Here is an 11718-nt window from a genome sequence, read left to right as displayed (position 1 = left end):
ATTACCCTGTTATATTGGTTTTACGCCTTTTATCAAAACTATCGATGGCGCTGTTTTTGAATTTTTCCCGCCATAACTCTACAAATAAGCCAAATCTGACGGTAAAAAGAGGAAATGACACCACTGACGTTTTTGCAGCTATTTTAGATTAAAGTGTTGCGGGAATGGTGGAAATTGTTTTGTGCGAAATTGCGGATGAAGTAGCTCCAGATTGTCCCGAGGATCCTTCGGAGTTCCGCTTTGACAAGAGGCGATGGGTGTTCAAAGAAGCCCTCACTGGGCATGAGGAGGAGATTCTAATTTGCATCGAGAGATGTGCGTGGGATTGAACGAATCAGGACTTGTTAATTTTGATGGATAATAATGGTTTGTTACAGGTCACAGTGCACGGACGAGGAAGCTGAAATTCAGAGCAATTAAGAACGTCCTGGTCCTCTGCCATGATGAAACGCACCTTCGAGCCCGCGACGTTGAGATGCAAGTGGCAGAAACCCTGTTGCCCCTTGTCTTCAAGGACTTCAAAACTAGCCTGGAGTTCGAAGTGGCCCAGCAGGAGCAAGAGCACCAGCGACCTCTTAAAACCTATGTGACCACCAAGCTGTACGACGCCCTCTACGAAAAACATGGCCAGTCCAAGGATCCGGATCAGGAGCTTGCCCTCAACATACCCGAAAGATTTCAATCCCGGCTACGCAAGTATCAGGAGCGCACTGTGTCCTGGATGTTGCGACGGGAGCAACAGATCACCCAACTGCAAGCCAACTACACAGTTCTTCATGCCGTTGACGGCAGAAATCGCGTGTTCAAGCACATCTACTGCCTGCAGTTCTACGCATTCGAGGAGGAGTTTCCCAAGATCTCCCTGCCGCCGGGAGGCATCCTGGCTGACGAGATGGGTCTGGGCAAGACCGTGGAGTTCCTGGCCATGCTGCTGATGAATCCCCGGCCGCAGGACTCCTTCAGGAACGAATATTGGCACCAAAGGCTGGATGAGATTGCTGACGATGTCCCACTGAAGCGGGCCCGTAGGCACAAAAACGAAGAGGTTTTCTGCATCTGCACGCATAAACGCGGAAAACGAGTGCAGTGCAGCAAGTGCCTTCGGTGGCAACACGAAATGTGTATGGATGTTTTTCTTACCAAGCATGATGTTCCCCACCTGTGTCCCAGCTGCTGGTCTGAGCTGGCAAAATCCGGGGAAAGACTGGTTGAAAGTGGCGCCACTATCATTGTCTCTCCCAGCGCCATAATGATGCAGTGGTTCCAAGAGATACACAAGCACATATCGCCGAGCCTTAAAGTGTTATCTTACTTTGGCCTGCACTCCTGCAGGTGGGTCAGTCCTCTCGAGCTGTCCAAGTATGATGTGGTGCTGACCGATTATACGATACTGCGCAACGAAATATACCACACGACGGACTACAAGTCAGATCGTCAAATGCGCCACAAACAAGTGTACATGCGGCCCGACTCCCCGATCCTTATGGTCAACTGGTGGCGCGTCTGCCTGGATGAGGCACAGGTAATGTGGATATTTTCCACCAGCATCCAAAGCTTACTGAATATCTTATATTTGTTATATTCCCACCAACCAGATGGTCGAGAGCAACACTTCAGCAGCCGCGGAAATGGTTAGGATGCTTCCGGCCATCAATCGCTGGGCTGTAACGGGCACAATTGACGACCTGCCGCCTCTGCTGGAGTTCGTGGGTCGGCCAGAAGTCTGTAGGCCACCGGATGCCTGGACAACTGTGGACAAGGCGTTCCAGCTGAACTACAAGTGCGAACCTCTGCTGGAACTGCTCGTGCACAGCATGTGGCGAACATGCAAGTCCAAGGTGGAGCACGAACTGGGCATTCCGCCGCAAACGGAAGTAATACACCGCTTGGAGTTGAGCAATGTTGAGTCGCTGTACTACCGGGAAGAGCACCTTAAGTGTCACGAGCAATTCCTCGCAGCTGTGGCCAAGCACACACGACACAACGCAGACAACAGCTCCTGCCTGGCGTCCATCTCGCCGCAGTTGCTGCGCATCATTCTGAAGCCCTTTCTCCGCATCCGCCAGACCTGCTCAGTACCCGTGGTGCTAAACAGCAATGTGTCCAGCACGGACTACCTGAATCCGCAGGATCTGCTGATTCGTCTCAAGTCCAACAATGAGAACGAGTGCAAGACAGAGCTGCGAAGTTGGGCGTCCTCCTACAACGGCCTGGCGGCTATACACTTTATTAAGGAGGATTTCCCTCAGGCCATTAAGTACTACAAACTTCTATTGAAGCTGGCTGCCGACTATAACGATCAGACTATATCGTAGGTTAATTTTAATCTATATTATGGACTGCCTAAAATCGAATTTCAATGCCCTTATATTTTTAGTGTGGACAGTGTGCTCCAGATTCATGCCATCTATAACCTCCTGCAGGCGAGTGAATTGGCTGCCACTGCAGACAAGATATCTGAGCTGGAGCAAAGCAACTATCAAGCTCAAATGAAGCGACTGGAGTGGAAATATCTGCAGGACAGTACAGCCGTGCTAGAAAGCGCACTTAGTTGCTTTGAGGAAAAGCTCAAAGAAGTTAACGAGCTAGAGGCTCAGTCCGAGTTCAGCACTGTGGATCTGCTGGCCACGATGGTGAACCACAAAGTCTCTCTGCATGATGCAATGTGGAACAAGGTCCGGGATGATTTCTTCCGCCAAAATATCTCTGTGGAAAGGCTCGATAATGTCAGTTCTATGAACGGAATGCTTTACTTGATAGATCTGTGGCATATGAAACTACAAAAGTTAAAAACTAATTTACTAACTGAGTTTGAATACCTGAAAGGAGTTATGCAGGAAGCGTGTGGGGCTGTCAAAACAGGCAAGATCCTCTCGCAGGAAATAAATAACTTTATCGGAAGCGTAACCGATTGCCATTTGGCAGAAATATTGGTATGTTGAATTTAAAAAAAACTATTTAATGCCATTTAAAATATATTTCTTTAAATTATTGTAAAGGAAGAAAATAAGGAGAAGGCAGATAAGCCCAAAAAGAAACGTCATTGTCGTTTGTGCCAGATTCGCGATTCTTTGAATCAGTTTGAGTGTCTACTGTTTGCTAAAAAGCTGGACGAAGAGGCTATTGTTACCGAGGGTCTGGAAAATCCTAGCATGGAAATAAGTCTCATAAAAGGTAACTAAAATCCCGGAGTGGTAATATTACTTAATAATCTGTTCAAATTCCATCCCAGCTATCTTTTCCTTCCTGCGCACCAAGCCGGAGTTCAGTGAGTGGAAAGCGGATTGCCAGAGCAGTCTTGATTTGCTGGGCTGCCTGCAGGATATGGTCAAGTTCCAAATTAAGTACTGGATTGAGGTGGAGTACATGGTCAAGGCATTTGACGAACTGGAAATGTGCAAGATGCGCATCCTTCTAACCGACGATCCCGAGGAGCAATCGAACTACCGAATCCTGCCCTGCCAGTTGGACGAGCAGATGGAGTTCAATCAGTACAATCTGCACGAGTCGCAGCTGAATTTCACGCGGCTGTGTGGTCGGTTGAAGTACCTGAAGCATCTGAAAGAGGATACCACCGACAAGCCTTGTCCCATCTGTCAGACTCAGGATGATGTGAGGGTAGGTGACGGCATCTTAAATGCTTTATCTGGTGGTAAAGATTTCTTTTCGTTTTAGTATGTGATGATGGTATGTGGACATTTTGTGTGTCAGCACTGCCTGGACAGCATGAGGAAGAAGTACGCCCGTGATGGCGTCACCAAATGTCCTCTTTGTCGACAGGACTCGCCACAGTAAGATGTGACTTTTTGCTTTTTCAAACCCCTTTTTTAAACGTTATCTTTTTCCTAAAGGCTATACTATTCGGTACGCCCAGGGGCTCATAAATCCATAGTCGGAGACTTCTCTACAAAAATTGCAAACATTGTGGAGCTAGTGCTGAAAATTAAGACCGACAATGAGCAGGAAAAGGTGCTGATCTTCTCCCAATGGCAGGCGATACTTCTTCAAATTGCCAGAGCCCTCAATCTTAACGGCATACAATTTCGCAACAAGTGTACCAATAAGGATTTTGAGGACTTCAAGGTTTGATTCTTGGTATAAAATATCATTAAGTTATGCTAACTTTTAATTTCTCTTTTAGGACCCCTTTAGCAATGTCACCTGTCTACTGATGCCCCTTTCTAAGGGCTCAAAAGGTTTAAACCTGATCGAAGCCACTCATGTTTTCCTGGTGGAACCGATTCTTAATCCAGGCGACGAACGCCAGGCCATTGGTCGCATCCACCGATTTGGCCAAGAAAAGTAAGTTCGCTATTTATAGGAAATTATTATCCAGGCCTAACTGCCTTTTTTTAGACCCACAAAGGTTCATCGTTTCATTGTGAATGGAACAATCGAGGAGAATATTCTCTCGCTAATTACTTCAGCAGATGACACCAAGACTCTGGGCACACACTGGGATTTGGAGAACATGACTCTCGATAGCCTCAAGAAGCTATTCATACTCAAGGAGAAAGAGTAGAATCAACTAAAGTTCAACTAAGTTAAGGTATTTTTTTGTATGTACCCTTGCAAAGGGTAGAACGTTCCGATTAGGATTAACACAGGATCTAAGTACACATTTTTAGGATTAAGCCAATTTTTTCATCAGTAATAAGACAAAAACATAGCTGCCAAGATAAGATCAATCTACAAAAATATAAATCTGCCACTACTTTTAATCTTATGAATAGATAATCATGGACGAAATAATTTTGTTACTTAATATTATAAATTTTGCATTCCAAAAAATCTCAGTGAAACACATTGCATTGCTTTTGAAGTTATAATTTCATAAGACCTGGCAACCTCTCAACATAGTCCTTAATAATTAAACTTAAATCGAATCCCCATGTGTATTTTGTGTTTTCCTGATTAATGTACAGTATTATTTGTACTAAGATTAAGGACATTAGATTGAGTTTATGTAAACGTACTTTATGCTTAAGCCTAAGTTATATCCATCTTATAAACACTGCTTCTCACAAGGATTTAAGGTATTGCTTTTCCACTTTTGACGGCGTTAAACGATGGTCAAAAGTGTTAGACATGGTCAATTTTTAAGGCGTCCAAACTGGTGCCATCGGCATGCGCCTTTTGGGCGTAGTAGCCATCGTAAGAGCTCTGCGCCTTGTCAATCTCCTGCTGATGCTGCAGCCTTTGCAGTTGCACGTAGGCAGCCTCCTGGATCTTCCGGCGCTCCTCATCCGCCCGTCGCTTCACCTCGTTTTCCTCGAATTGCTGCGCCTGGAGTTCCGCGGATGCAGCTGCTCGCTCCGCCGCCGCCTCCTGGTATTCATCGTAGGAGTGAAGGTTGCGATCGCTGCTCTCGAGCTTGTGCAGCGAGGATAGCTGCTCCTTGGCGGCCTCGGCAATCTCGCGCCGCTTGGCATCTGCCTGGCGCTTGGCCTCCCGCTTGCTCCGCTCCTGCTCCTCCAGTTCCTCGCGAGCGGCGTAGAACTTGGGCGAGATCACGGGCGGACGGTTCTCGTGGGTGCGTTGGTGTCGCTTCAGTGCAGTCTCCTGGCGGAAATGGGTGCCGCACGTCTTGCACTCGAATGGTTTCTCGCCAGTATGAATCCACTCGTGATGCCTCAGCGTCTGGGCCTTCGCGAATCTCTTCGGGCAGAAACGGCATGCAAAGTCCTTGACCTTCTCGTGGATGATCTTGTAGTGCCGCTTCATGTTGCCAATGTTGTTGAATCCCTGACCACATCCCGGGCAGATATGCTTGCCCTCCTTCTTGGTGAAGTTCACCTGCGGGGACCAAGAGGGCACTGAAACCGAGGATATGGGATTCACAGAGGTGCCAGCCAACTGGGCCAGGTCCACCCGTTGGACCCGGCGTGGATCTTTGGGTATGGTAGCCACGGACTCGGCGCACACCTTGAGCAATTCGTCGGCAGCGTTTTGTGACATGACGGGTTCAATGGACACGCCCTCAACAGGTTGCGCTGGGGGATTGTCCAACTGTTCGCCAGGCGCCTCACCCATCTCCACCTGGCGCTGGCGATAGGTCTCTATGGCCCGAAGCACACGCTTCTCGTGCGTCTTCAAGTGTTTGGTCAGACTCTTAGGATAGAGAAACTTTTTGCCACAGACCTAAAAAATACAAATGGCTTGAAAAGGATTTTATGACATGGAAGATCTTTTTAGCGTTACCTTGCACTCACAACGCTTCTCCCCGGTGTGCGTCATCTCGTGGATCTTGCAGGCATGGGACTTTCCAAAGGTCTTCCCACAGTACTGACACGCATAGTTCTTGATCTTCTCGTGCACGATCTTAATGTGGTTCGCCAGACTCTGCTTGTTGTGCGAGGCGTGTTCGCAGATGTGGCACTTGAACTTCTTCTCCTGAGTGTGGGTCAGAATGTGCGTGTTCCACTCCTGCCGGGTGGTCTTCCCCACCCCGCAGTAGGGACACACGTAGTTCTTGATGCCCGCGTGCCGCATTAGGTGATCCTTTAAAGCACTGTTAATCACGAACCGCTTGCCACAGATGTTGCAGGGGAAGGGCAGCTCCTTGCCGTCGTGCTTGTACATGTGCTTCTTGAGCGCCATGGGACAGCGGAATACCTTCTCGCACTCGGAGCAGGGGTAATCCCGTGGCGGCGCCGCCGCCTTGGTGATGCCGTGCATCTTCTTCATGTGGAAGGTGAGCAGGCGGATGCGCGGGAAGGTCTTGCCGCAGCCATCGACACTGCAGGAGTGCACCTCGGATAGTTCCGTGTGGGCGTGGTCGATGTGAAGCCTCAATCCGCCAGCCGTGGTGAAACCTAAAATCGCAAATGGATGAGAAATCTTCTTTGAGGAGGGCAACCCTCAATATTGCATACCTTTCCTGCAGGTCTCCACCTTGCACTGGAAGGGCAGGAGATCGTTGTGGTGCTTCATGTGCTCCTCGTAGCGGATGGCCTTCTTGAACTTCTGATGGCAGATATGGCAGTCGATGATGCGGTGCAGATGACGTTCGCCGGGCGGAATCCTCCGGCGCCTGCCCTTCGACTTCTCCCCCTCTTCATCATCATCGTCTTCGGAGCCCGTAATGAACTCAAGGTCTTCTTCCTTGACTTTAGGTCTCTTGGCCTTTGGTTTGAGTCGAGAATTCTGCCTCAGGCGCTGGGCCAAGGGTACATCATCGTCACCATCGCTGCTGTTGGGCTCAAAGTCCACGTCTTGCTCCAAGTCGTCGTCGCTTTCCTCCGAGGAACCCGCCGCCAAGATTGTCATCAGATCGGCGGCATCCATCTCATCCTGCTTCACCTCCTTCTCCACCTGCTCGGCCTCCTTGTCCACGTGCTCCAGCATCTTGAACACATCCTCCTCGTTCTCGATCAGCTCCATTTTGTGGTCCAGCAGGGGATCGAAGTTGATTCGGTCCTCCTCCTCCTGGCCCACCAACTCGGCCTCGTTCCCGGCCACGTTCAGTACATCGAAGGTTTTCATCTGTGAACTGGCGGGCGAACAGAAGACGTTCCTGGCCACCATGTCCTGGAACTTCTGCACCGAGTCGACGCACAGCTTCTGGAACTCGTGCAGGTCGTCTAACCGGGTGTAGCACGGCGTGCACAGGCTCTTGGGGAAGCCATCTGACTGCTCCACCGCCAGTGAAGTGCAGAAACATAGCTTCTTGGCCAGTCCGGGAATCAGGAAGAGGTCAAAGGATCCCGGTCCTCCGCCTTCCTCCGGCAGGCGATTCAGGCAGATGCGGCACACCGCGTGCACCGAGTACTGGGCGGCCTCCTCCTCCATGTTGCCTGCTCCAGAGGGAATCTATTGGCCAAAACCACGGATTAATAAGCCGAGAAAAACTTTACGCGTCAGAAAAACCAAAACAAATACCAAAAAATACTCGCCAGTGATGCAACGTGTTGGCCACTAAAAGTAGCCAAAAATTAAAAGTGGCTAGAAAACGTAGTTTAAAAAATAAAAACTACATATATGGAACATTTTAAACTTACCAAGTGTGAAAAGCTGAAACATTTATTTCATTGTTTATTAAAAAAAATGAAAAGCCTAAAAAAATGTTGCACCTATGTTTGATACTAGAAAACTAAATCCGCATTTGGCTAAAAAAAAGCCAGGTGGACTGTAATGTCGCTACCCACGACATTCCCCATTTACCAACACTGTAATTTGAAATTCAAATTTTGAATACTTATTACTGTTTATTTTATTAAATTTAAGTCAATAAAATCATTTATAAGAGAATACAATTAGTAGAGTACAAACTTAAGCAGCTGAGAGGGATGGTTTAAATACAAAAAAGTAAAAACATGCTTGCAAAGTGGGGAAAACTAGTTGGTAAACCTTAGAGACCTATAACTCATATGTCCTTCATAGAAACACATAATGAAAGGGATCGGAAACGGATGCGGAAACGGGATTGGTTTCAATTACTTCCGGTTTATAGTGCGGCTCAAACGTGGTCCAGCTTCAGGGCATCCACCGAAGTGCCCTCCGCCTCCGCCTTCTGTGCGTAGAAGCCGTCGTACGTGTTTGTCTGCTTTTGGAGCTTGTTGAGCTGCTCGTAGGCCGCCTCCTGGATCTTCCGGAGCTCCGCCTCCGCCTTGCGTTTGGCCTCGTTCTCCTCGATCTGGTAGGCCAGTAGCTCGGCGGTAGCCGCAGCCCGTTCCGCGGCCGGATCCTGGTACTGCTCAAAGTTCTTCGGCTGCTGCCGCTTCACCGTGGTGCTGGTCTCGGCCTTGGGTCCCGCCGGCTCCTTGGGCTTGCCCGGCGGACGGGGCGGCTTGTCGTGCACCTTCATGTGCGTCTTGAGCACTTGCTCCTGGCGGAAGTGCTTGCCGCACACCTTGCACTCGTACGGCTTTTCGCCGGTGTGAATGTACTCGTGGTGGCGCAGATACTGCTTCTTGGCGAATCTCTTGGGGCAGAAGCGGCAGCAGAAGTCCTTCACCTTCTGGTGCACCACCTTGTAGTGAAGCTTCATGTTGCTCACGTGGTTAAAGCCCTTGCCGCAGTCTGGGCAGATGTGTTGGCCCTCCTTCTTGGTGAAGTTAACCTGCGGCGACCATGAGGGAAGGTTTACCGATGGAATCGGATTGGCCACCGTTCCCGCCAACTGAGCGATGTCCACCCGCTCGACGCGACCTCGTAGGTGCGGACTGGGCTTTGCAATCGTTGAAGAGCCACTGGCCCCGTCGCCCGACAGGGCCCCCTGCGTCTTGGGCAGGTCGCGTTTCTCGTGTGTCTTCAAGTGCTTGGTAAGGCCCTTCTCGAAGAGGAACACCTTGCCGCAGATCTTGCACTCGCAGCACTTCTCCCCGGTGTGACTCCGCTCGTGAATCTTGCAGGCGTGTGACTTGCCAAAGGTCTTTCCACAGTACTGGCAGGCGAAGTCCTTGCGCTTCTCGTGCACCACCTTCACGTGGTTGGCCAGAGCCTGTTTGTTGTGGGAGGCGTGGTCGCACTGCCGGCACTCGTACTTCTTCTCCTTGGTGTGGGTCAGGATGTGCTTGTTCCACTCCTGCCGCGTCGTCTTGCCCACTCCGCAGTAAGGGCAGACGTGGTTCTTGATGCCCGCGTGCCGCAGGAGATGATCGCGCAGCACACTGTTGATCGGGAAACGCTTGCCGCAGATCTCGCAGGCGAAGGGCAGCTCCTCGCCGGTGTGCTTGTACATGTGCTTCTTGAGGGCGGTGGGGCAGCGGAACACTTTCTCGCACTCCGTGCAGGGGAAGTCCCTCTGCGGGGTGTCCACCTTGTGCACCCGCTTCATGTGGAAGCTGAGCAGCACGGGCCGGGCGAAGGACTTGTTGCAGCCTTCGTAGGTGCACGGATGCATGGCCGATGTCTCCGTGTGGGCGTGCTCCACATGGACCCTCAGTCCATTGGCGGTGGTGAAGCCTGTAAATAAGAATAAACACATATATATCATTTCCTGATGATTTTAAATACTGAGATTACCTTTCCGGCAGCTCTCGACGGTGCACTGGAAAGGCAGCAGGTCGTTGTGATGCTTCATGTGCTCTTCGTAGCGGATAGCTTTCTTGAACTTCTGGTGGCAGATGTGACAGTCAATAAGCCGGTGGCGATCTCGCTCCGTGGCGGGAATCCTCTTGCGCTTGGCCTTCTCCTTGGGGTTGCCGTCGGAGTCCTCCGAGGAGCTGGTCTCCTCGGACTCGTCCTCCGCCTGCCGCTTGGCGGCAGCCTTCGACTTGGCCTTGGCCTTGGGACCACGGGCAGCACCGCGTCGGCTGCGCTGGGCCAGCGGAATGTCGTCGTCGCTGCTGTTCAGCTGAAAGTCTGCGTCCAGATCATTATCGTTGCCGCTCTCGAAGGAGTCGTCCTGCGATTCGTCGGCGAACGGCTGCTCCATCTCCATCTCCACCTCCTCGACCTCCTTCTCTACGGTCTCGAGCATTTTGAACACATCCTCCTCGTTCTCGATGATCTCGATCTTGGAGTTGAGCAGCGGATCAAAGTGAACGTTGTCCTCCTCCTCGCCGGGCATATCCGCCACGGGGACACCGGTGTCCAGGACATCGAAGCTGGTTTGGCAGGCGAAGGCGTTGCTGGCCACCAGGTCCTGGAACTTCTGCACGGAGTCGACGCACTGCTTCTGGAAGTCGTGCAGCTCGTTCAGCTTGGAGAAGCAGAGGGTGCACAGGTTCTTGGGGAAGCCGTCCGCCTGCTCCACGGACAAGGAGGTGCACACGCACAGCTTTTTGGCCAGGCCGGGCACCCGGAACAGATCGTAGGCCGCCGCGTCGTCCAGCGTGGACAGGCAGGTGCGGCACACCGTGTGGATGGAGTACTGGCTCCCCTCGTTCATTATGGACACTCAATTCGACGCTGGGCGATCCCGAAATCCAAAAATCCCGAAAACTGCAGCAATCCGAAATGTTCTCTGTCGAGAAAAAAATCCAATACAACACACATTTGTGTGTACTCGCCTGTGCGTGTGTGTGCGTCTGTGTGCACGCTCGTCAGCAATTCGGTTATCGATTGACCGCAAGTAGCGAGTTGACTCGCCGCAAAACTGCGCAGCTCTAGCATTCGCCCACCCACACTAAGGCGTTTTGTTTTGTTTTTCTCATGCACACATGGGCGCAGAGGAGGGGTAGACAGTCGGGGTCACAATAATATTTATTTACTATTTATTTATTTATGCACATAAATAAGTTAACAATAAGCATTGTACAGTTACAAAACTAAAGTTAGCATGTGTGGTTAGTTTAAGGGAATCTAGAAAAATTTTAAATTAACCCATATCTATATTTTTAAATATAAATTATTTATAATTTAAAAATATTAGATTTTCTTAATCAAATTTATAACGAAAAGTAACTTTTTCTCTCTAATCGCTTTGGAAATAGTTTTAATCAATGTTAAATTTTGGAAGTAAAATAAAAAACTTTCCTTCATACTGAAATATTCAAAAGACTTTAAATATATAAATAACTCATAATTTAATTTTAATATTTTTTGAAGAAGGATATAAGGGTATTAAAAATAATATTTTACTTTTTTCCGCTTTGTTTATGTTGACAGTAGTTTCACCTTATGTAGAACTTGTACTCAAAAACATTTAATTTTTAAGGAAACTATTTTGAGAATAGTATTTACACATTTCTACTTAATTATTTATTTTAACAAGGACGTATGTTTCTATGGATAGTTTCTATGGCAGCCACTTCAACTTCTCACACAGTAGTC

The 11718-nt window shown here is 49.3% G+C and overlaps 4 protein-coding genes across 4 annotated transcripts in view; 1 reads left to right on the top strand and 3 right to left on the bottom strand.

The window, feature by feature from the left end:
* Cpr65Aw (Cuticular protein 65Aw) overlaps window positions 1-11718 on the bottom strand; it is a 67230-nt gene that overhangs the window by 36442 nt on the left and 19070 nt on the right. The window lies entirely within an intron of this gene.
* LOC108013567 (E3 ubiquitin-protein ligase SHPRH) lies at window positions 119-4721 on the top strand. The gene is made up of 10 exons (XM_036815063.3): window positions 119-315; window positions 378-1522; window positions 1596-2311; window positions 2378-2933; window positions 3000-3174; window positions 3233-3618; window positions 3676-3791; window positions 3852-4083; window positions 4142-4302; window positions 4357-4721. Exons 1-10 carry the CDS (start codon window positions 165-167, stop codon window positions 4520-4522), a joined length of 3804 nt encoding a protein of 1267 aa, XP_036670958.3. The 5' UTR covers window positions 119-164; the 3' UTR covers window positions 4523-4721.
* On the bottom strand, window positions 4812-7881 carry LOC108013549 (zinc finger protein 14). Its single transcript, XM_017079459.4, has 3 exons — window positions 6876-7881; window positions 6202-6815; window positions 4812-6141 (listed from the first exon to the last, which is right to left on the bottom strand). Exons 1-3 carry the CDS (start codon window positions 7789-7791, stop codon window positions 5083-5085), a joined length of 2589 nt encoding a protein of 862 aa, XP_016934948.3. The 5' UTR covers window positions 7792-7881; the 3' UTR covers window positions 4812-5082.
* D19B lies at window positions 8188-10965 on the bottom strand. Its single transcript, XM_017077593.4, has 2 exons — window positions 9967-10965; window positions 8188-9906 (listed from the first exon to the last, which is right to left on the bottom strand). Exons 1-2 carry the CDS (start codon window positions 10832-10834, stop codon window positions 8459-8461), a joined length of 2316 nt encoding a protein of 771 aa, XP_016933082.4. The 5' UTR covers window positions 10835-10965; the 3' UTR covers window positions 8188-8458.

This window comes from Drosophila suzukii, chromosome 3 (assembly GCF_043229965.1).
Source record: "Drosophila suzukii chromosome 3, CBGP_Dsuzu_IsoJpt1.0, whole genome shotgun sequence".
NCBI lineage: Eukaryota > Metazoa > Arthropoda > Insecta > Diptera > Drosophilidae > Drosophila > Drosophila suzukii.
Note: the sequence above shows the minus strand (reverse complement) of the source record. Positions and strands in the feature narration are given on the sequence as shown.

Excerpts from the sequence above, each read along its gene's own strand:
- LOC108013567 (XM_036815063.3), top strand. The coding sequence starts at position 165 with ATGGTGGAAATTGTTTTGTGCGAAATTGCGGATGAAGTAGCTCCAGAT. Across the intron at positions 2,312-2,377 it reads TATAACGATCAGACTATATC|TGTGGACAGTGTGCTCCAGA; the intron begins GTAGGTTAATTT and ends TTATATTTTTAG. Across the intron at positions 3,792-3,851 it reads TGTCGACAGGACTCGCCACA|GCTATACTATTCGGTACGCC; the intron begins GTAAGATGTGAC and ends TTTTTCCTAAAG.
- LOC108013549 (XM_017079459.4), bottom strand. The coding sequence starts at position 7,791 with ATGGAGGAGGAGGCCGCCCAGTACTCGGTGCACGCGGTGTGCCGCATC. Across the intron at positions 6,816-6,875 it reads GGTGGAGACCTGCAGGAAAG|GTTTCACCACGGCTGGCGGA; the intron begins GTATGCAATATT and ends TTGCGATTTTAG. Across the intron at positions 6,142-6,201 it reads AGAAGCGTTGTGAGTGCAAG|GTCTGTGGCAAAAAGTTTCT; the intron begins GTAACGCTAAAA and ends TGTATTTTTTAG.
- D19B (XM_017077593.4), bottom strand. The coding sequence starts at position 10,834 with ATGAACGAGGGGAGCCAGTACTCCATCCACACGGTGTGCCGCACCTGC. Across the intron at positions 9,907-9,966 it reads CGTCGAGAGCTGCCGGAAAG|GCTTCACCACCGCCAATGGA; the intron begins GTAATCTCAGTA and ends TCTTATTTACAG.